Here is a 21701-nt window from a genome sequence, read left to right as displayed (position 1 = left end):
CTCAGGCTAAGGGGAAGGGATAGAGACACATTGGGGACCAGCTAGACATCTCTACCTCTCTCAGGCTAAGGGGAAGGGATAGAGACACATTGGGGACCAGCTAGACATCTCTACCTCTCTCAGGCTAAGGGGAAGGGATAGAGACACATTAGGGACCAGCTGGACATCTCTACCTCTCTCAGGCTAAGGGGAAGGGATAGAGACACATTAGGGACCAGCTGGACATCTCTACCTCTCTCAGGCTAAGGGGAAGGGATAGAGACACATTAGGGACCAGCTGGACATCTCTACCTCTCTCAGGCTAAGGGGAAGGGATAGAGACACATTAGGGACCAGCTGGACATCTCTACCTCTCTCAGGCTAAGGGGAAGGGATAGAGACACATTGGGGACCAGCTAGACATCTCTACCTCTCTCAGGCTAAGGGGAAGGGATAGAGACACATTAGGGACCAGCTGGACATCTCTACCTCTCTCAGGCTAAGAGGAAGGGATAGAGACACATTGGGGACCAGCTAGACATCTCTACCTCTCTCAGTTGCTCTTTCTTTCTGGTTATTTCTCACTCTGTTCCATTAGATTTTTTTAGAGATCTCCCTCTATGACTCTCTCTCTGCTCCCCCCTCTCTCTCTCTTTCTCTGTCCCCCTCTCTCTCTGCTCCCCCCTCTCTCTCTCTTTCTCTGCCCCCCTCTCTCTGTCCCCCTCACTGTCTCTCTCTCTGTCACTCTCTCTCTCTGCCCCCTCTCTCTGTTCTCTTTCTGTCCCCTCACTCTCTCTCTCTGCCCCCTCTCTCTGTTCTCTTTCTCTGTCCCCCTCTCTCTATGCTCCCCCTCTCTGTCTCTCTCTCTGTCTCTCTCTCTGTCACTCTCTCTCTGCCCCCTCTCCCTGTTCTCTTTCCCTGTCCCCTCTCTCACACACACATTCCCCTCCCCCTCTCTCTTTCTGTCCCCTCACTATCTCTATGTCCCTTTACTCTCTCAGACATTCCCCTCTTACTCTCTCTCTCTCTCTCTCTCCCTTCACTCTTGTCAGTCTCTGGTCGTGTTTGAGTCTCTGATAACCAACTGAGTAGACTGACTGATCTACAAATCACCTTGTATCCTCAATAACGTTTTAATTTAATTGTAGACCAGTCAGTCTGCCTAGTCGGTGATCAACTACTGAGTAGAATTGATGCTTTCAAATACGGCCTTCATCTCTTTATACACCTCTTCCTTTCTCTCTGGTTTTCCCCTCACTCCACCTCTTTCACATATGAGAATAATGAATAAATTGCTCTCGCTATAAAACGTAATTTATCAAACAGCCCCATTATAATGGAAAATATTACCTTTATAATGTAGTCAAAAGCAGACCTGGGTTCAAATGGCATTTGTGCATGACTGAGCTTGCCTGGCACCATGAACCAATAGAATAGTCCCAAAAGATGGGCAAACACTACCCAACTAGAATTCCAGGTGGGCTCAAACAAACACTCAACATATTGGAAGTATTTCAAAGGCTATTTGAACCTAGGTCTGGTTGAAAGTATTATGATAAATCACCTTTAGACTGTAGTTGAAAGTATCCCTCATTGCTGGTTCCCTGTCTGTCCTGAACAGCGTTGGCACAAGATGACCACCAGCGCACCTTGTGAACATGCTGGCGTCACACACCAGAATTCACACACAGGAAGTGTGGGCGAAGCCGCCGTCTAACTGGGAATAGGATACAGTTGACTCCTGGGCCCCGATCTAAGGTCGGTTTAGCGTTTTTCTCCTAATGGTTAAAATGAGGAGTTTTGGGTGGGTAAACCGATTCCTAGATCTGTTCCTACAGGCAACTTCCACCCAGAATTCCTGACTATGCCAGACACCTCGTCAACACAGGGGTGTATTCACTAGGAACCAAATGAAAGCCAACAGAAGCAAACAGAATGAAACGGGGAGTGACCTACCTGAATTTGTCCAATAGAAACTCTTGTTACCGTTAGGAGTGAACGATTTCCGTTGCGAAATGTTTTACAACTATTTGCTACGGTCTTGCTCTAATGAATACACCCCAGTATTCAGACAGAGAGAGGCATCATGGGAGATGCCCTGGCCAAAATGCTTCCATTCCATATGTATCCTCTGGAACTGAATGGTCACAAAATATAATGGACTGTATTATTGACCAATACAATGTTTTTTCTTCTGTGGTACACCGCTGTATACAATTCATAAGGTGACACCATGTTTTTCAGATCTATACGAAGTCATTGTGCCCCACTTTGGCTTACAAACAAATACAAAGCATTTTGTAAAGTATCTGAATAAATTGAAAACATGTTATTATTATTTTTGTGTGTTTGTGGCTGTTTCTTCTACGATGCAGTATACAGTACATATTCATTAGAGGTAGCGTTCACCAGTTTAGCGTTTGATGTAACAGTTTTAATAACAGTTTGTAATATAAATAACGGTTTGTAAAATATATGAACATTTCTTAAATGTTTATAACTGGCCCTTACGTGAAGATACTGTGTTTGTTTTCAATAGTGTTGAACTGAAAATATTATTCTGTGTGTCCAAATGCTGTAATAGTGTATGAAATGAAACTAAATGTGGTCAATGATGTACTGTATAAAGCAGCCCTATATAAAGGTACTGTACAAGCCAGGAGTAACACTAATTAAAATGTCTCATGGCTAAATGAGTACTATGAGTGTGTACTATGAGAAGGGATTTGATTGGATATTCTTTCAGTTCAATAAAAGCAAACATAACCACCAAAATGTATTTAATCGAGTGTCAACTCTTTTATGCTAGCCTCCCTTTTCACAGATAGGCCTGCTGTAAACCATCTCTCACAATACAAAAAGGTCAATACACTTGAATTTGAATAATCTTTCCAAATGGAACGGACATGCACTCAGGAGAGAGTTGTTTATCTCTCCTCTGTTTATCTGTTACATTGTGAGAGCCATTTAGTGTTTCTACTTAACTAGCACATTAGTCAGGCAGCCACAACAGCTGGAGTTCTGCAGAGAGCTCTGATATCTCCTTCCCAGTACTGCTAAAACACGGGACACAGTTTGGGACATAAAAAACAACGGACACAGTGGGAGAAGCCACTCACTAGCCAGGAGTAATTCCTCTTCTAACCTGACCAGAATAAACTACCCACTGGGCACAGATGTCAATTCAACAGTTATTCCACATTGGTTCCATGTCATTTCATTAAAATAACGTGAAAACATCATTGATTCAACTAGTGTGTGCCTAGTGGGTATTGGCTCGAGTTATCGGCTAGAACTTGGGTCCAAAGGTTTTCCTGATCAGGTCACTTGGTTCTGCACATCCATCATCCTCACTTGTACTATCATCGTCTGGTTTGGGTCTGTGTCTGCCCGCTGCTCAGGCAGACTGCAGCACATCTTCTGTCACCTGCTATCCGTCAAGGACCTGCACGCCTTCAGGACAAGGACGAGTGCAGGTAAGATCATCGCCCACCCTGCCCACCCCGGACACCCCATCTTTCACTGTCAATGCACTGAATATATTCACCACGGCAGTATCCCTCCCCATGCTTATATAGATATAGCCCCTCTTTAAATGGTATATTCTCATTGTAATCAGCCTATACTCCAGAGTTTTAGGTTTACTGTTCTGATATTGTACATTCTGTATGATGTCTATGTTGACTTCTCTGTATTCCGCTTGGATATTGTCTAATGCTGGCTGCACCTTCTCACTGAGGCACATTGCATTGTGGGTATGTGTAAATGTACTTGGGAGAATAAAGGTGATTCTGATAGAGTGTAATAGAAAGTTGTGTGTAACATAGGGAAAGAACAGAAGACATCCAGTATGGTGAATAGACTGAAACCATCTTTAATAGCATGTTGATATACTGCAGAACAGAAGACAGGGAAAGAGGGATTCAAAGCCAACCGAGGGAGGTGATGGTTAAATGCCCAAATTCAACAAGTCTGTCCTCCTAAAAGGCCCCCTTCCTCATTGTGCCACAATAGAACAACATAGGTAACAGAAAACCCCCAGAAGGGAAGAGTTCCACGCGTCACCTGAAACGACAGCAGTACATTTTTAGCATCACAGAGCCCTTTCGTCTATATCCAAAGAAAAAGGTTAGTCATTTGAACGAACTTACAGTAGCATTCAATCAATTCCACTAAACCTCCATTTTGCTGCTTGAGACTCCATTCATGGGAGACAGTCACATTTTTGCCCACAAAGACAATGATAGGCTTTTCACATTCTGATGCATTGTGGGTGAACGGACAGAATAATGACATATTTATCCCCTGTGCTGCACTCTGTCAAATTCAGTCATGCACAACAAACTTGACTTTGAAGGGAAAGCATGTATCACAGTATCAATAGGCCTCCTATACATACAAAACCAATGTCATGCCGGGTTGAAGAATCACATTCACTCCACATGTTGAATTGACAACGACGAAAGGAACAGAAAACAGATTAACTTGTTCTTAGAGTGTGTAATGGATACAGACACAGCTCTCTGGTTTGCCATAGGCTGTTAAACCCTAAAGAGACACAGAGCGTCCCAAATGGCACCCTATTCCCTTTCCAGTGCACTAATTTTGACCAGGGCCTATAGGTCAAAAGTAGGGCACTATGTAGGGAACAGTGCCCTATTTGGGACACTGACACAGTGAAGTATTTGAAATATGTAACCCTGTTTTAAACACCCTTCAACAGTTAATATAACAGAGCCTTGTGTCTATTGAAACTGACACATTAAAAAGGGGAAGGATCTCCGCTGAAGAGATTTGTGTGAGATCTCCTCTTGGTGAGCGGGAGTCACGATGCTGTGGTGGGCACACACACACACACACACAGGAGATATGGGATACATATCACATTTGGTATATCACACACACACACACACACACACACACACACACACACACACACACACACACACACACACACACACACACACACACACACACACACACACACACACACACACACACACACACACACAGGAGATATGGGATACATATCACATTTGGTATATCACACACACACACACACACACACACACACACACACACACACACACACACACACACACACACACACACACACACACACACACACACACACACACACACACACACACACACACACACACACACACACACACACACACACACACGAGATATGGGATACATATCACCACACACACACACACACACACACACACACACACACACACACACACACACACACACACACACACACACACACACACACACACACACACACACACACACACACACACACACACACACACACACACACACACACACACACACACACCACTGTCAACCTCTCAGCCCCCACAGCAGCGTGGTGCAATAGATTGTTTTTCCAGAGGCTCGCTCCTCACAGATGAAGTGGACTGAGATTGGAGATGAGTTGGAGACCTCCACACAGCAGGTTGGTAATTAACTGAACTATCGGCAGGGCTGAATGAGAGGAGGCCAGGAGGGACAGTCTAATATATATTCCAAACCACCTGCTGTAGCTCATGTTTTAAACATGAGAACATTCAGACCAGAGCAGTCGATGAACTATTTCAGATAAATGACATTTTGTTGACCTTAGCATTTACATGGATGGAGATAACTCGGTTGTCCTCTCTGACAACCCACTTTGATATTTAACAAACTAAGCTGAGCGAAAAGCGAGAGATTAAGATTATTTTTGTCCTCTTCAATACAGATGAGCAAATAACAGACAAAACATTTGAGTGCTGTTATGAATGATGTGAATATTGGAGTACTAAGCTTTTTAAAAAGTCAAATAAAAAGGCTATCTTGATACACAGAAGAAGCAGCATTGAGAAATGACAAGTGTCATGTTTGTCCAGTGCATATGTTTAACATATTGAGTGTGTTGCACTCCAAAATACACTGGGAAATCATTTTGGTTGGATTGTATTGGCAGACAGATCTGCAGACTGGCAAAGGGCGAATAGTGGGAATTACCAGTCTTATTGGCTGTGATTAGGGCCTGGAGTTATTCCTGGTCCTAGTTATGCTCTCAGCATAACAACACATGCACACAATAAATGTGCAATCTAAACCATTCCAGAACATTCCAGAACATTTACGTCAAGAATTCCTGAGCTGAATATAACAATGACGACAGCAAATAAAGAGCTTATTTCCTGGGCTGTTATTGGCTTTTGGTTTGGCAGTAAGCCTTCTGATTGGTTGCCTTGCCTTCATATGCCATCATCCTTAGCTACAGTAACTGGACGGGGGATCTGTGGAGGATGACAGTGGAAGTGTGTTTCGTGATAATAGAAAAGAAAGAAAAGCAACACCACAGAGAGTGACAAATAACACACCTCCTCAGATCACACAGAGAGAGAGAGAGACAGAGAGACGAGAGAGAGACAGAGAGAGAGAGAGAGACAGAGAGAGAGACAGAAGGAGAGAGAGAGAGAGAGAGAGGAGAGAGAGAGAGAGAGAGAGACAGAGACAGAGAGAGAGAGAGAGAGACAGAAGAGAGAGAGGGAGAGAGAGTGAGAGAGGGAGAGAGAGAGAGAGGGGAGAGAGAGAGAGAGAGAGAGAGAGAGAGAGAGAGAGGGGGAGAAAGAGAGACAGCAGTCTCCCATTTCAATGAATAAATCCACCACATTGCAAACAAGGAGACAGGTTGCACTGAAATATCGCTAGCTGTAATTATTTTTACATGTAGGGTACTCCTCGAGGTGAGAGTGGAGGAGATTCTGAGTTCTTCTAGTTTTCTTCTAGCCGAGTACAAAGTAGTCCGTTTGGTGGAGACTTCCGTCATTTTGGCACACACATTGTTCAGTCATTGTCAATCAAATGCACACACACATAGTAGAGATGAGGTTAGGATATGAATGGTAAAAGTGAACAAAAGTCATTCTTAGATTAAGTTCAATCTTGGAGGGAATCTCCAAGATATTCACATAGTCTGTGGAATCCATCTGAATCTAGTTGGTTGGTGCTGGATTTTGTACTACGTCCTTCCTTGTTAACTACTAAAGATCCATCCAGAAAACTAAAGAAACCAATGATATTATCTATATTTAAAGATTTAAAACTGACAAAACTGTTATAGAAATTTGTTAAAACGACATAATATTTCAAAATACACATGGAATCAAGTCAAATTCTTCTTCTTTTCCACTTGGATTATTCTCATGACGTTACTCCACACCTCCTTTTAAATCTTTACCTCGATTCATCTTTTGTCGTTATTTCCTTAAATATATGCATATAGATGTGATATCTTTTTTTATAGCTCTGTCTCTGTATGTATAGCATGTACATATGTTCTGTTAGTGACGTGGACGGGGTGGGTGGGGTTGGGCTGAGGTTGGGAGTGAGGTGTGAGGTTGGGGTGAGGTCAGGTGGGTGAGGGGGGGGGGGTCATTGGTTCATTGGTCTCTTATTTACAGCAGGCTTCGAGAGCCACTTGGGGTCCTCTGGAGGCTGAGGCGGGGGTCCGCCGGGGGGATGTACTGGTGGGGGTGGTTGTAGGGGGGAGGAGGAGGGGGTAAGGGGGGCTGGTGACCGTCCTTGCTCTCTGGCGACCTTACAGGAGTGGAGGTGGCCGACCGGATGACCTGGTGGTGGTGGGCATGGTGATGATGATGGGCGTGGGTGGGGGTGTGGCTAAGGAAGGCCTCCACGCGGCCATGGCCGCTGTTGTCCAGGACGATCACCTTGACAATCTGCTGGCACTGGATGAGCGTGTCGGGCCGAAGGTCGCCCATGCTGATTGGCTGGAGCTGCTGCAGGTGGTGGAGGGGGGTGCCAGCGGCTGACTGAAGCTGCGGCTGCTGCAAGAGCTCCCCCCCGGTGGTTAAGAAGGGCTCCAACACTCTCGGGGCTCCGGGGCAAGCTCCCGCTGCTGCTGAGCTGGTACGTATGAAGCCTGTTGTGAATTGACACCTAGTTTAGAAAACAGCCAGAGACAGCATCAAATGTTATAAGACTGGCCTCCTTCTAGTGCTCCCTCAGCCCTCTTCTCTTTTTTTGGGTGACACCACATCACAACTGGCATGCGTGGGGTGGGGGTGGGGGAAGAGAGGGGGGGTTGGAGGGCGAACGTGCTCCCCTGGTGCTGGGGGACCAGTTCAGACTGGGTTCTGGAAGCATTGTTGTAGAGGTGGGACAGGTGGGGGGAGGCTGTGGATAGAGGGGGGGGTGTCGGTTGAGAGGAGTTGTTTCTTTTGGGGGAACCTGGTGGTTCTAAAGGAGTCAGAGGGCCCTTGTCCCTCCCTCTCAAACCACTGTGCAGCACTAAGGGTCACTGAACACTGGGGGTGAAGGAGAGAGGGAGGGGTGCTTTTAGACGGCCATTGAACATAGAAGGGGGGGGGAATAGAACTGGAGACGAAGGTGAAACCAACAGGGGGACGAGACATCCACAGACACCACAGGCAACACTCATCAGAATGCATGCCTCATCATTTTACAACACATTTTAGCAGGCCTTGTCACTCGCCAAGCCTGCTCTGTTCAGCAGGCCTGGTCATACCTTCAAAGATCAAGGAGGGTTTTGACATCCTACTTAAACATGACCTCCCATGAAGTTTCCTAAGAAACTCTTTCTTTTCCTACCTGTGAAACTTTTCCGGTTAAAAACTAAAGCATTCTCACTGGGGGTTGTGTACATCCTACATAGTCTGGTGTTGCAGGGAGAATGACTTTGTCTTCGATTCCTATTTAGTCCTATTCCCATGTTTTGAAAATGTCCTTAAAAGCTACAAGAGCAAAGTATGTTCAAGGCTTCGGTGACATAACACGTTTGTGCATGTTTCACAACAAATGGACGTCTTAATTCACAATAAACACTATAATTCAATTCAGTCTCAAAGCGAGCACTGCTTTGCTTGCAGGGTGAAAGGCCACTACTTGGCTAATCAACTGTATGACTCCTCCCCAGCAGTACTCATGCAGCTTGGGTACCTTCCACAGTTCCCCTCATCTCCCCAAACATATGGGTCTTGGAACGAAGAGATATGTTGGGAAATGTCTAGTTGTCTAAACATCCAGAATGAGCTGCGTTTCATTACAGAGCACTTGTAGGTGGATTCTCAGTGGAGTCTGCTAATCAGCCGCTGAACACATTTGCGGTGTAGCTCGTATGTAAATGAGATCTAAATCAGCCTCATTATGTATGCAGGCATGTGTAATATCCACCAGGAAGTGCTTGTCATGGAGGAATATGTTCCCTTTCATTATGGAAATGATTAAACACTTACAGTACCTTCGGAAAGTATTCAGACCCCTTGACTTTTCCACATTTATTACATTACAACCTTATTTTAAAATGGATTACATTTTTTTTGTAAACTCCTCAGCAATCTACACATAATACCCCATAATGACAAAGCAAAAACAGGTTTTTGCTAATTTTTTGCAAATGTATAAAACCTTAAAAACCGAAATACCTTATTTACATAAGTATTCAGACCCTCTGCTGTGAGACTCGAAATTGAGCTCAGGTGCATCCTGTTTCCATTGATCATCCTTGAGATGTTTCTACAAATTGATTAGACTACACCTGTGGTAAATTCTAAGGTCCCACAGTTGACAGTAAATGTCTGAGCAAAAACCAAGCCATGAGGTCGAAGGAATTGTCTGTAGAGCTCCGAGACAGGATTGTGTTGAGGCACAGATCTGGGGAGGGGTACCAAAACATTTCTGCAAAATTGAAGGTCCCCAAAAACACCATGGCCTCCATTATTCATCTCATATACTCATCTCATATGTATGTACTGTCCTCGATACCATCTACTGTATCTTGCCTACTGCATTGTCGGAACTAGAAGCACAAGCATTTCGCTACACTCACATTAACATCTGATAACCATGTGTATGTGACAAATAAAATTTGATTTGATTTGATATTCTTAAATTGAAGAAGTTTGGAACCACCAAGACTCTTCCTAGAGCTGACCGACCTGCTAAGCAATCGGGGGAGAAAGGCCTTGGTCAGGGAGATGACCAAAAACACGATCACTGTGACAGAGCTCTAGAATTCCTTTGTGGAAATGGGAGAACCATCCAGAAGGACAACCATCTCTGCAACACTCCACCAATCAGGCCTTTATGGTAGTGGCCGGACAGAAGCCACTCCTCAGTAAAAGGCACATGACAGGTTTGCCTTCCAACAGGACAACAACCCAAAGCAGACAGCCAAGACAATGCAAGAGTGGCTTCGGGACAAGTCTCTGAATGTCCTTAAGTGCAGCCAGAGAGAATTGGAGAAACTCCCCAAATACAGGTATGCCAAGCTTATAGTGCCATACCCAAGAAGAGTAAAGGGTCTGAATAATTTCACAATGTAAATGTGATATTTCAGTTCATTTTTACATTTTTATAAATTAGCAAACATTTCTAAAAAACAGTTTTTGCTTTTTCATTATGGGCTATTTTGTTTAGATTGAGGAGAAAAAAACAACATTTAATCAATTTTAGAATAAGACTGTAACCTAACAAAAGGTGGAAAAAGTCAAAGGGTCTGAATACTTTCCAAAGGCCAAAAGGAAACTCCAGTTTTTGATAGGGGCGACTCTTAGGAAGGAACTTTGGGATGGTAGGCTAGGCCTTAGACCAGGGATCATCAACTAGATTCAACTGTGGGACCATTATTTATTGAATGGATGGTCAGGTGGTCGGAAGATAATTACAACATAATCATTTCAAACCTCGCTTACATTTCTATACAGTACGATCATGTCTCTCTATTATGCTTGGGAATCAGGGCATAAAATGAACACCAGCCACCTGCCAAATGCAGGTAGATTTAGGTATAGTCGGATAAGAATGTCTGTTTCACCAGCCATGTTGGTGGGTGGGCAATTTGCAGGGCTCTACAGTGGAGCATTATGTTCACATTTGTGAATAAAAATAGAGTCAAAGGTCAAGTATGAACATAATGCGCGATTTGTAGCAAAGAAATGCTGATGTAGTTGTTTTCAAAGTATTTCTGCTGCTTTGTTTCATAGCTGCTAATCGCACAAAGAAATAAGAATCCTACATCCCACCTTGTGCAGCAACAGCTTTGCACACTGTGAGTGAAGCGGTGATATATTCATTTTTGGAGGCGCAGGTGCAGGTCAGTAAAATGAGCCAGATTTTTTCATCTACTTGACACAGTGGCTGGTGGACCAAAAATACATTTTTAGGCCCCGGTGGGATTATTTGGGAACAGATTTCCCAAATTAAAATAACTTGGAGTTGATTTCCTGGTGTCTGTTGTTATGTTAGTCTTTTATGTCCAACAATGAAAATGTTTTGCTCAGTAAACTTGGTGGGCCAAATAAAACCACCCACGTGCCAACCTCGGCCCACAGGCCACCAGTTGGGGAGCCCTGCTTTAGATTATTATGCAAGCTTGGTAATGGAACTGTGACAAGAATGACTATTGGCAGGTCCATATTGATTTTTCATGTGGGTTTCGGCTCCGTATTGCCCTTAAGCTAGATGGATGACATGGATGCCATTTCCATCGGAGCTTTTGATATACATCTATTCATAATGTAATAAACTAGATTTAGTTCTATCTTTTATCATCGTCCTTAACGAACAATGAGTCACGCTCTGCCTTTGATTTCTCTCCCTCCTCCCTCCCGCCCTTTCTCTTTCACCTTCTCTATCCATCTCTCCCTCTGTCACACATATTCAGCTTCCTTTTGAGCAAGCTGGACACACTGCAGATTGTGTCTTACAGGCTGTATATAGATCATGGCTACAACATGAATTGACCTGTTATGTGATTAATGACTGTAACTTCAGATATCATTAATGGCACATAATTAATCAATGAAAAACCTTCCTCCATACATGCTACACTTTATCCAGACAGAATAGACCCATAGCAGGGCAGGGTGGTCAAGGGCAAATGGAGCCCCCGATCTCTAAGACCGACACGTACTCTATCCACCTTGGCCTTGGGAGGTACGACATACCTACAACTACAATATACCTCCATTACTAATAATACAACTCCAAATCTGCATTTACCCCAGTCCTTTACCCCAGTCCTTTAACCCAGTCCCAGTCCTTTACCCCAGTCCTTTACCCCAGTCATTTAACCCAGTCATTTAACCCAGTCATTTAACCCAGTCATTTAACCCAGTCATTTAACCCAGTCATTTAACCCAGTCCTTTACCCCAGTCCTTTACCCCAGTCCTTTACCCCAGTCATTTAACCCAGTCATTTAACCCAGTCATTTAACCCAGTCCTTTACCCCAGTCATTTAACCCAGTCCTTTAACCCAGTCCTTTAACCCAGTCTTTTACCCCAGTCCTTTAACCCAGTCATTTAACCCAGTCATTTAACCCAGTCCTTTAACCCAGTCCTTTACCCCAGTCATTTAACCCAGTCATTTAACCCAGTCATTTAACCCAGTCCTTTAACCCAGTTCTTTAACCCAGTCACTTAACCCAGTCATTTAACCCAGTCCTTTAACCCAGTCATTTAACCCAGTCATTTAACCCAGTCATTTAACCCAGTCCTTTAACCCAGTTCTTTAACCCAGTTCTTTAACCCAGTCACTTAACCCAGTCATTTAACCCAGTCCTTTAACCCAGTCCTTTAACCCAGTCATTTAACCCAGTCCTTTAACCCAGTCCTTTACCCCAGTCATTTAACCCAGTCATTTAACCCAGTCATTTAACCCAGTCCTTTAACCCAGTTCTTTAACCCAGTCACTTAACCCAGTCATTTAACCCAGTCCTTTAACCCAGTCCTTTAACCCAGTCCTTTAACCCAGTCCCAGTCCTTTAGCCCAGTCATTTAACCCAGTCCTTTAACCCAGTCCTTCAACCCAGTCCTTTAACCCAGTCCTTCAACCCAGTCCTTTAACCCAGTCCTTTAACCCAGTCCCAGTCATTTAACCCAGTCCTTTAACCCAGTCATTTAACCCAGTCCTTTAACCCAGTCATTTAACCCAGCCATTTAACCCAGTCCTTTAACCCAGTCATTTAACCCAGTCATTTAACCCAGTCCTTTAACCCAGTCCTTTAACCCAGTCCTTTAACCCAGTCCTTTAACCCAGTCCTTTAACCCAGTCATTTAACCCAGTCCTTTAACCCAGTCCTTTAACCCAGTCCTTTAACCCAGTCCTTTAACCCAGTCCTTTAACCCAGTCCTTTAACCCAGTTCTTTACCCCAGCCATTTAACCCAGTCCTTTAACCCAGTCATTTAACCCAGTCATTTAACCCAGTCATTTAACCCAGTCATTTAACCCAGTCCTTTAACCCAGTCATTTAACCCAGTCATTTAACCCAGTCATTTAACCCAGTCTTTTAACCCAGTTCTTTAACCCAGTCATTTAACCCAGTCCTTTAACCCAGTCTTTTAACCCAGTTCTTTAACCCAGTCATTTAACCCAGTCATTTAACCCAGTCATTTAACCCAGTCATTTAACCCAGTCATTTAACCCAGTCTTTTAACCCAGTTCTTTAACCCAGTCATTTAACCCAGTCCTTTAACCCAGTCCCAGTCATTTAACCCAGTCCTTTAACCCAGTCCTTTAACCCAGTCCTTTAACCCAGTCCCAGTCATTTAACCCAGTCCTTTAACCCAGTAATTTAACCCAGTCCTTTAACCCAGTCCTTTAACCCAGTCATTTAACCCAGTCATTTAACCCAGTCATTTAACCCAGTCCCAGTCATTTAACCCAGTCATTTAACCCAGCAGATACTGTATGTATAATGTACCTCAAAGATGATCAATTTAACTGATACCGCAGTGGGCCTGTTGACTGTTAGAACAAATAAAGCCTTGTTTCAATGGAGCCCGAGCACACTGCCTCTTGTTAAACAGGCCCTGAAGGTCACATTGACCGGGTGTGTTTGCCTCTGTGCACCAGTCCTCTGGCAGAGGGATACAAAAGGTCATGTAGCACCTCCAGAGTGGTAATTGCAAAGCCTTTGGGTACTGTAGTTCTGCTGATCATGTGGAATGTGGAATGCTACGTTTTCTCACAGAAACATACACACACAGCAGTATTGTGGTAGGTTATGTCAACTGAATAAAAGTTAAACACCCTCTAGATCTAGAATTATGGTAATTTACCAATTCTATTCACTCATTCTCTCACTCACCTGAAAGCCCAAAGGGCCACCTCCAAACCTCTGGCCCAGGCTATACAGTTGAAGTCGGAAGTTTACATACACTTAGGTTGGGGTCATTAAAACTTGTTTTTCAACCACTCCACAAATTTCTTGTTAACAAACTATAGTTTTGGCAAGTCGGTTAGCACATCTACTTTGTGCATGACACAAGTCATTTTTCCAATAATTGTTTACAGACAGATTATTTCACTTCCAATGGGTCAGAAGTTTACATTCACTAAATTGACTGTGCCTTTAAACAGCTTGGAAAATTCCAGAAAATTATGTCATGGCTTAAGAAGCTGATTGACTCAAATTATGTCAATGAGCCTATTGGAGGTGTACCTATGGATGAATTTCAAGGCCTACCTTCAAACTCAGTGCCTCCTGGCTTGACATCATGGGAAAATCAAAATAAATCAGCCAAAACATCCTTGGGAGCAATTCAAACCACGTTCATCTGTACAAACAATAGTACGCAAGTATAAACACCATGGGACCAAGCAGCCATCATACCGCTCAGGAAGGAGACACGTTTGGTCTCCTTGAGATGAACGTACTTTGGTGCGAAAAGTGCAACTCAATCCCAGAACAACAGCAAAGGACCTTGTGAAGATGCTGGAGGAAACGGGCCAAAAGTATCTATATCCACAGTAAAACGAGTCCTATTTCGACATAACCTGAAAGGCCGCTCAGCAAGGAAGGTGCCACTGCTCCAAAACCGCGATAAAAAAGCCAGACTGGTTTGCAACTGCACATGGGGACAAATATTGTACTTTTTGGAGAAATGTCCTCTGGTCTGATGAAACAAAAACAGAACTGTTTGGCCATAATGACCATCATTATGTTTGGACGAAAAAGGGGAGGCTTGCAAGCCGAAGAACACCATCCCAACTGTGAAGCACGGGGGTGGCAGCATCATGTTGTGGGGATGCTTTGCTGCAGGAGGTATTGGTGTACTTCACAAAATAGATGGCATCATGAGGGAGGACAATTATGTGGATATATTAAAGCAACATCTCAAGACGTCAGGAAGTTCGAACTTGGTCGTAAATGGGTCTTCCAAATGGACAATGACCCCAAGCATTCTTCCAAAGTTGTGGCAAACTTCCAAAGTTGTGGCAAAATGGTTTAAGGACAACAAAGTCAAGGTATTGGAGTGGCCATCACAAAGCCCTGATCTCAATCCTATAGAACATTTGTAGGCAGGATTGAAAAAGCGTGGGCGAGCAAGCAGGCCTACAAACCTGACTCCGTTACACCAGCTCTATCAGGAGGAATGGGCCAAAATTCGCCCAATTTATTGTGGGAAGCTTGTGGAAGGCTACCTGAAACGTTTGACCCAAGTTAAACAATATAAAGGCAATGCTACCAAATACTAATTGAGTGTATGTAAACTTCTGACCCACTGGGAATGTGGTGAAAGAAATAAAAGCTGAACTAAATCATTTTCTCTACTATTATTTTGACATTTCACATTCTTAAAATAAAGTGGTGATCCTAACTGACCAAAGACAGGGAATTTTTACTCTGATTAAATGTCAGGAATTGTGAAAAACTGAGTTTAAATGTACTTGGCTAAGGTGTATGTAAACTTCCGACTTCAACTGTATATAATGCAGTAACCATTTCCTATGTTTCTACCTACTACTGTTACCTACCTACCTAGAAAAATTACTAAGGACATTTACAGTACCAGTCAAAAGTTTGGACACACCTACTCATTCAAGGTTTTTTTAAATGTATTTTTTACTATTTTCTACATTGTAGAATAATAGTGAAGACATCAAAATTATGAAATAACACATATGGAATGATATAGTAACCAAAATTGTTAGAACATTTTAAATATATTTTATATTTGAGATTCTTACTAGCCCTTTGCCTTGACAGTTTTGCACACTCTTTTCATTCTCACAACCAGCTTCATGAGGTAGTCACCTGGAATGCATATCAAATAACAGGTGTGCCTTGTCAAAAGTTCATTTGTGGAATTTCTTTGCTTCTTAATGCATTTGAGCCAATCAGTTGTGTTGTGACAAGGTAGGGGGTTACACAGAAGATGGCCCTATTTGATAAAAAAAAATCCATATTAAGGCAAGAACAGCTCAAATAAGCAAAGAGAAATGACAGTTCATCATTACTTTAAGACATGATGAACTGTAAAGTTTCTTCAAGTGCAGTCGCAAAAACCATTAAGCGCTATCATGAAACTGGCTTTCATGAGGACCGGAAGACCAGGAGTTACCTCTGCTGCAGAGGTTAAGTAACAGACACATCTCAACATCAACTGTTCAGAGGAGACTGCGTGAATCAGTCCTTCATGGTCGAATTGCTGCAAAGAAACCACTACTAAAGGACACCAATAAGAAGAAGAGACTTGCTTGGGCCAAGAGACACAAGCAATGGACATTAGACCAGAGGAAACCTGTCCTTTGGTCTGATGAGTCCAAATTTGAGATTTTTGGTTCCAACCGCCATGTCTTTGTGAGACGCAGAGTAGATAAATGGATGATCTCTGCATGAGTGGTTCCCACCGTGAAGCATGGAGGAGGAGGTGTGATGGTGCTTTGCTGGTGACACTGTCTGTGATTTATTTAGAATTCAAGGCACACTGAACCAGCATGGCTACCACAGCATTCTGCAGCAATACGACATCCCATCTGGTTTGCGCTTAGTGGGACTATCATTTGATATTCAACAAGACAATGACCCAAAACACACCTCCAGGCTGTGTAAGGGCTATTTGACCAAGAAGGACAGTGATGGAGTGCTGTATCAGATGACCTGGCCTCCACAATCAGCTGACCTCAACCCAATTGAGATGATTTGGGATGAGTAGGACCGCAGAGTGAATGAAATGCAGTCAACAAGTGCTCAGCATATGTGGGAACTTGGAAGAATGTTGGAAAAGCATTCCAGGTGAAGTTGGTTGAAGAATGCCAAGAGTGTACAAAGCTGTCATCAAGGCAAAGGGTGGCTACTTTGAAGAATCTGAAATCTATAATATGTTTTGATTTGTTTAACACTTTTTTGGTTACTACATGATTCCATATGTGTTATTTCATAGTTTTGATGTCTTCACTATTATTCTACAATGTAGAAAATAGAGAAAATAAAGAAAAACCCTTGAATGAGTAGGTGTGTCCAAACTTTTGACTGGTATTGTATATGGATATGTCATGCTATATGGGGGGCAGATTGATTGTCTGATCGGAGTTCTATAGGGTCAATAGTTAGTTCAATAGAGTCCCACTCATCCATTCACTCACATACAGACGCACTAGCATTATGCTAGGTCAGGCTAACTTCTGTGGTGCCTAGGCCTCTGCTCCAGTGACAATAGATACAAATAAACACTTACCTGCATTAAGACTTGGCCTATCAGTGAGCACTTACCTCCACTGCATTGTGTCCACTGTTCTCATCCAGGTCCTGCTTGCCTGTCAATCAGAATGACACCAACATAAGAGCTGACGGAAACATGAGGCCAAAATCAATGGCGTGTGTATGTTTTTGTTTTTATTGTCCTTGTGGGGACCAGATGTCCTTACAAGGATAGTTAAACAAGGAAATTTCGGACACTTGGGGACATTTCACCGATCCCCACAAGGAAAAATACAATTTTAGGGGTCAGGGGTTACGTTTAGGGGTTTGGGGGTTAAGGTTAGGTTAGGTTAAGGGTTAGGTTTACGTTAAATATGATTTTTAATGGGAAACAATTGTTTGGTCCCCACAAGGATAGTAAAACAAATGTGTGTGTGTGTGTGTGTGTGTGTGTGTGTGTGTGTGTGTGTGTGTGTGTGTGTGTGTGTGTGTGTGTGTGTGTGTGTGTGTGTGTGTGTGTGTGTGTGTGTGTGTGTGTGTGTGTGTGTGTGTGTGTGTGTGTGTGTGTGTGTGTGTGTGTGTGTGAGAGCATGTGTGTCTGGAGAGTAGTATGTTTCACAGTATTGCATGTTAGCTTAGGTTAGGTGCACAAACACATGTGTACACAGACACACACCTGACGGGGAGCCCTGTTTGCTGCGTAGCTCCAGAGTGCCATTGTTCTTAGCTGATACTCCCTTCGAGCCCTGCTGTTTCTCCAACTCCCCTACACAGGACAGAAAACTGTCATCAGAGAGAGAGAGAGAGGGAGAGAGAGACAGACACTGCGGGAGAGTGAGAGAGTGAGTGAGAGAGTGTGAGAGAGAGTGAGAGAGAGTGAGAGAGAGTGAGAGAGAGTGTGAGAGAGTGTGAGAGAGAGAGAGAGAGAGAGAGAGAGAGAGAGAGAGAGAGAGAGAGAGAGACAGACAGACAGACAGACAGACAGACAGACAGACAGACAGACAGACAGACAGACAGACAGACAGACAGACAGACAGACAGACAGACAGACAGACAGACAGACAGACAGACAGACAGACAGACAGACAGACAGACAGACAGACAGACAGACAGACAGACAGACAGACAGACACAGACAGACAGACAGACAGACAGACAGACAGACAGACAGACAGACAGACAGACAGACATGGGGTGACAGGCTGAGAGACAGACAGACAGACATGAGAGGAGAGGAGAGTGACAGAAGCACCAGTGAGAGAGAGACAAGAGAAGAGAGAGAGACAGAGAGGAAGATAAAGAGAGACGAAGACAGGGGCACAGACAGAGAGACAGACAGAGAGACAGACAGACAGAGAGTGTGACAGGGAGGATGGGTTGGAAGACAGACAGAAGACAGACAGACAGACAGACAGACAGACAGAGACAGACAGACAGAGGAATATAGACAACAACTGCAGAAGAGATAGAGAGAGTGAGAGGAAGATAAAGAGAGAGACAGAATGAGTGACAGGGGCACAGACAGAGGGAACAGCATGTACAAGGGAGACAGACAGACATAGAGAGAGCCAGACAGAGTGACAGCAGCAGAGATGGAGACAGTGACAGACAGACATAAAGAGAGACAGAGAGTGACAGCAGCAGAGACAGAGAGTAACAGACAGACAGACAGACAGACAGACAGACAGACAGACAGACAGACAGACAGACAGACAGACAGACAGACAGACAGACAGACAGACAGACAGACAGACAGACAGACAGACAGACAGACAGACAGACAGACAGACAGACAGACAGACAGACAGACAGACAGACAGACAGACAGACAGACAGACAGACAGACAGACAGACAGACAGACAGACAGACAGACAGACAGACAGACAGACAGAGAGTCAGCAGTAGCAGTAGAGACGGAGACAGTGACAGACAAAACAGAAAAACAAGTGGGGGCGAGTCCTCTGCCTCCTCCCTAGAGTCACTCAACTCTACACGGTGTCCCAAATGGCACCTTATTCCCTATGGGGCCTTGTCTAAAGTAGTGCACTGCTTAGGGAATAGGATGCCATTTGGGGCACCGCTGTGCGGATGATGATGATTGCCTGTCATTTCCATTGGCGAAGGTTTAATGTTGCTGTGTCCCCACTGACTGCTTGGTTCTGTAATTCTGCTGCAGCTGTACTCCAGTAGGATGACTGTGCAGAATAGTTGAGTCCTTTTTCAAGTCTCTTTCCTCATGAGAAATAGTCGGGAGTGTTGTGTGTGTCTGTTTTTTCATGTGTGTTTGTGATTGAGTCTGTGCATGTGTGTGTGTCTGTGAATGTGTGTGTGTCTTTGAATGTGTGTGTGTCTGTGAATGAATGTGTGTGTGTCTGTGAATGTGTGTGCTTTCTTGCTCCAAACTCAGGTGACCTTTTGAGTCACAGCAACATCCCCCAGCGTATCTCCAGTCCAACGGAGGAAAAAAAGGGATGAAAAAAAAAGAAATAGCTCATCCAAAATAATGTATGAATCATCCATCCCTCCATCCACACAGGAATTCACTTTCATTTCTCAAAGAGGAGAAATAAACAATAAAAAATGGAATAGGCCGCGGCAGGCTTATTTACATGAGTGCTAACAATGGGGCGCCTTCGTAGAGGAGGGGAAGATGTCCACCGTGTGTGTGTGTGGCAGTGATTGTGTGTGTGTGTGTGTGTTCATGCATTGGCACTTGACTTTGTCTGAAAATGGGGGTGCAAAAGCTTTTAAAACTGTTTCTGAACAAGAGGAACCCATTTTTATGAACAGAACACAACGATTTTTCGTAGGTTTTGCCACAAGAAATGATTTTGAAAAGGTGTTTTAATAACTAGATTACTAATCTCCCCCCCTGAAAATCACACCTCAAATAATTAATTGAAAGTGTGAAACTGGAGTTTTGCATTTAAATTTGGTCATTGATCATGTTCCCATGATAATAATATTACAAACATATTATTAACTTATCATTATTATCATTAAACTTGTGTACAACAACCATAGTGAGTAGGCTACATACACTGAGTGTACCAAACATTTTGCCCTCAGAACAGCCTAAATTCATCAGGGCATGGACTCTACAAGGTGTGGAAAGTGTTCCACAGGGATGCTGGCCCATGTTGACTCCAATGCTTCCTACAGTTGTGTCAAGTGGGCTGGATGTCCTTTGGGTGCTGGATCGTCCTTGATACACACGGGAAACTGTTGAGCGTGAAAAACCCAGCAGCGTTGCAGACAGTGGAGGCTGCTGAGGAGAGGACGGCGCATAACAGAGACTGTAACGGCTCGAACGGAATGGCATCAAACACCTGGGAACCATGGAAACCATGTGTTTGATGTATTTGATATCATTCCACTCCAGTCATTACCATGAGCCTGTTCTCCCATATTAAGGCGCCACCAACCTCCTGTGGTTGCAGTTCATGACACACACCGGTGTGCCTGGTACCTACTACCATACCCCGTTCAAGGGCACAAATACACAATTCATGTCTCAGTTGTCTCAAAGCTTAAAACTCCTCCTTTAACCTGTCTCCTCCCCTTCATCTTTAACCTGTCTCCTCCCCTTCATCTTTAACCTGTCTCCTCCCCTTCATCTTTAACCTGTCTCCTCCCCTTCATCTTTAACCTGTCTCCTCCCCTTCATCTTTAACCTGTCTCATCCTCTTTATCTTTAACCTGTCTCCTCCCCTTCATCTTTAACCTGTCTCCTCCCCTTCATCTTTAACCTGACTCCTCCCCTTCATCTTTAACCTGTCTCCTCCCCTTCATCTTTAACCTGTCTCCTCCCCTTCATCTTTAACCTGTCTCCTCCTCTTTATCTTTAACCTGTCTCCTCCCCTTCATCTTTAACCTGTCTCCTCCCCTTCATCTTTAACCTGTCTCCTCCCCTTCATCTACACTAATTGAAGTGGATTTAACAGGTGAGATCAATAAGGGATCATAGCTTTTTGCCTTTTCATTTTATACACCAGTGGTGCAACTAGTGCTTTCTTTCCACACTGAACCAAAACAGTGGCAGCTGTGAAGCAAAACTTTCAAACCAAAAACAGGAATCTTGTGGAGACAAAATGCAATCTGTTAATTATTATATCAGGTGCCTGTGTATATGTATGTGTGTGCACGCTAGTGTGTATGTGCACATGTGCATGTATCCTGTGCTAGTGTGTATGTGCACATGTGCATGTATCCTGTGCTAGTGTGTATGCGCACATGTGCATGTGCATG

At 43.8% G+C, this 21701-nt stretch overlaps 2 protein-coding genes across 2 annotated transcripts in view; one reads left to right on the top strand and one right to left on the bottom strand.

The window, feature by feature from the left end:
• LOC124025802 (sodium- and chloride-dependent GABA transporter 1-like) overlaps window positions 1–2319 on the top strand; it is a gene marked incomplete at its 5' end in the record, with an annotated part of 18033 nt that extends 15714 nt beyond the window's left edge. Inside the window, one exon of the mRNA XM_046339129.1 lies at window positions 1601–2319. Coding sequence (XP_046195085.1) covers window positions 1601–1696 — 96 coding nt within the window. The remainder of the gene's footprint in view (window positions 1–1600) is intronic.
• A 5199-nt stretch (window positions 2320–7518) lies between these two features.
• LOC124025801 (IQ motif and SEC7 domain-containing protein 3-like) overlaps window positions 7519–21701 on the bottom strand; it is a gene marked incomplete at its 5' end in the record, with an annotated part of 50308 nt that continues 36125 nt past the window's right edge. Inside the window, 3 exons of the mRNA XM_046339128.1 lie at window positions 7519–7944; window positions 17525–17568; window positions 18129–18218. Coding sequence (XP_046195084.1) covers window positions 7666–7944; window positions 17525–17568; window positions 18129–18218 — 413 coding nt within the window. The remainder of the gene's footprint in view (window positions 7945–17524; window positions 17569–18128; window positions 18219–21701) is intronic.

This window comes from Oncorhynchus gorbuscha, unplaced genomic scaffold (genome assembly GCF_021184085.1).
Source record: "Oncorhynchus gorbuscha isolate QuinsamMale2020 ecotype Even-year unplaced genomic scaffold, OgorEven_v1.0 Un_scaffold_2453, whole genome shotgun sequence".
NCBI lineage: Eukaryota > Metazoa > Chordata > Actinopteri > Salmoniformes > Salmonidae > Oncorhynchus > Oncorhynchus gorbuscha.
Note: the sequence above shows the minus strand (reverse complement) of the source record. Positions and strands in the feature narration are given on the sequence as shown.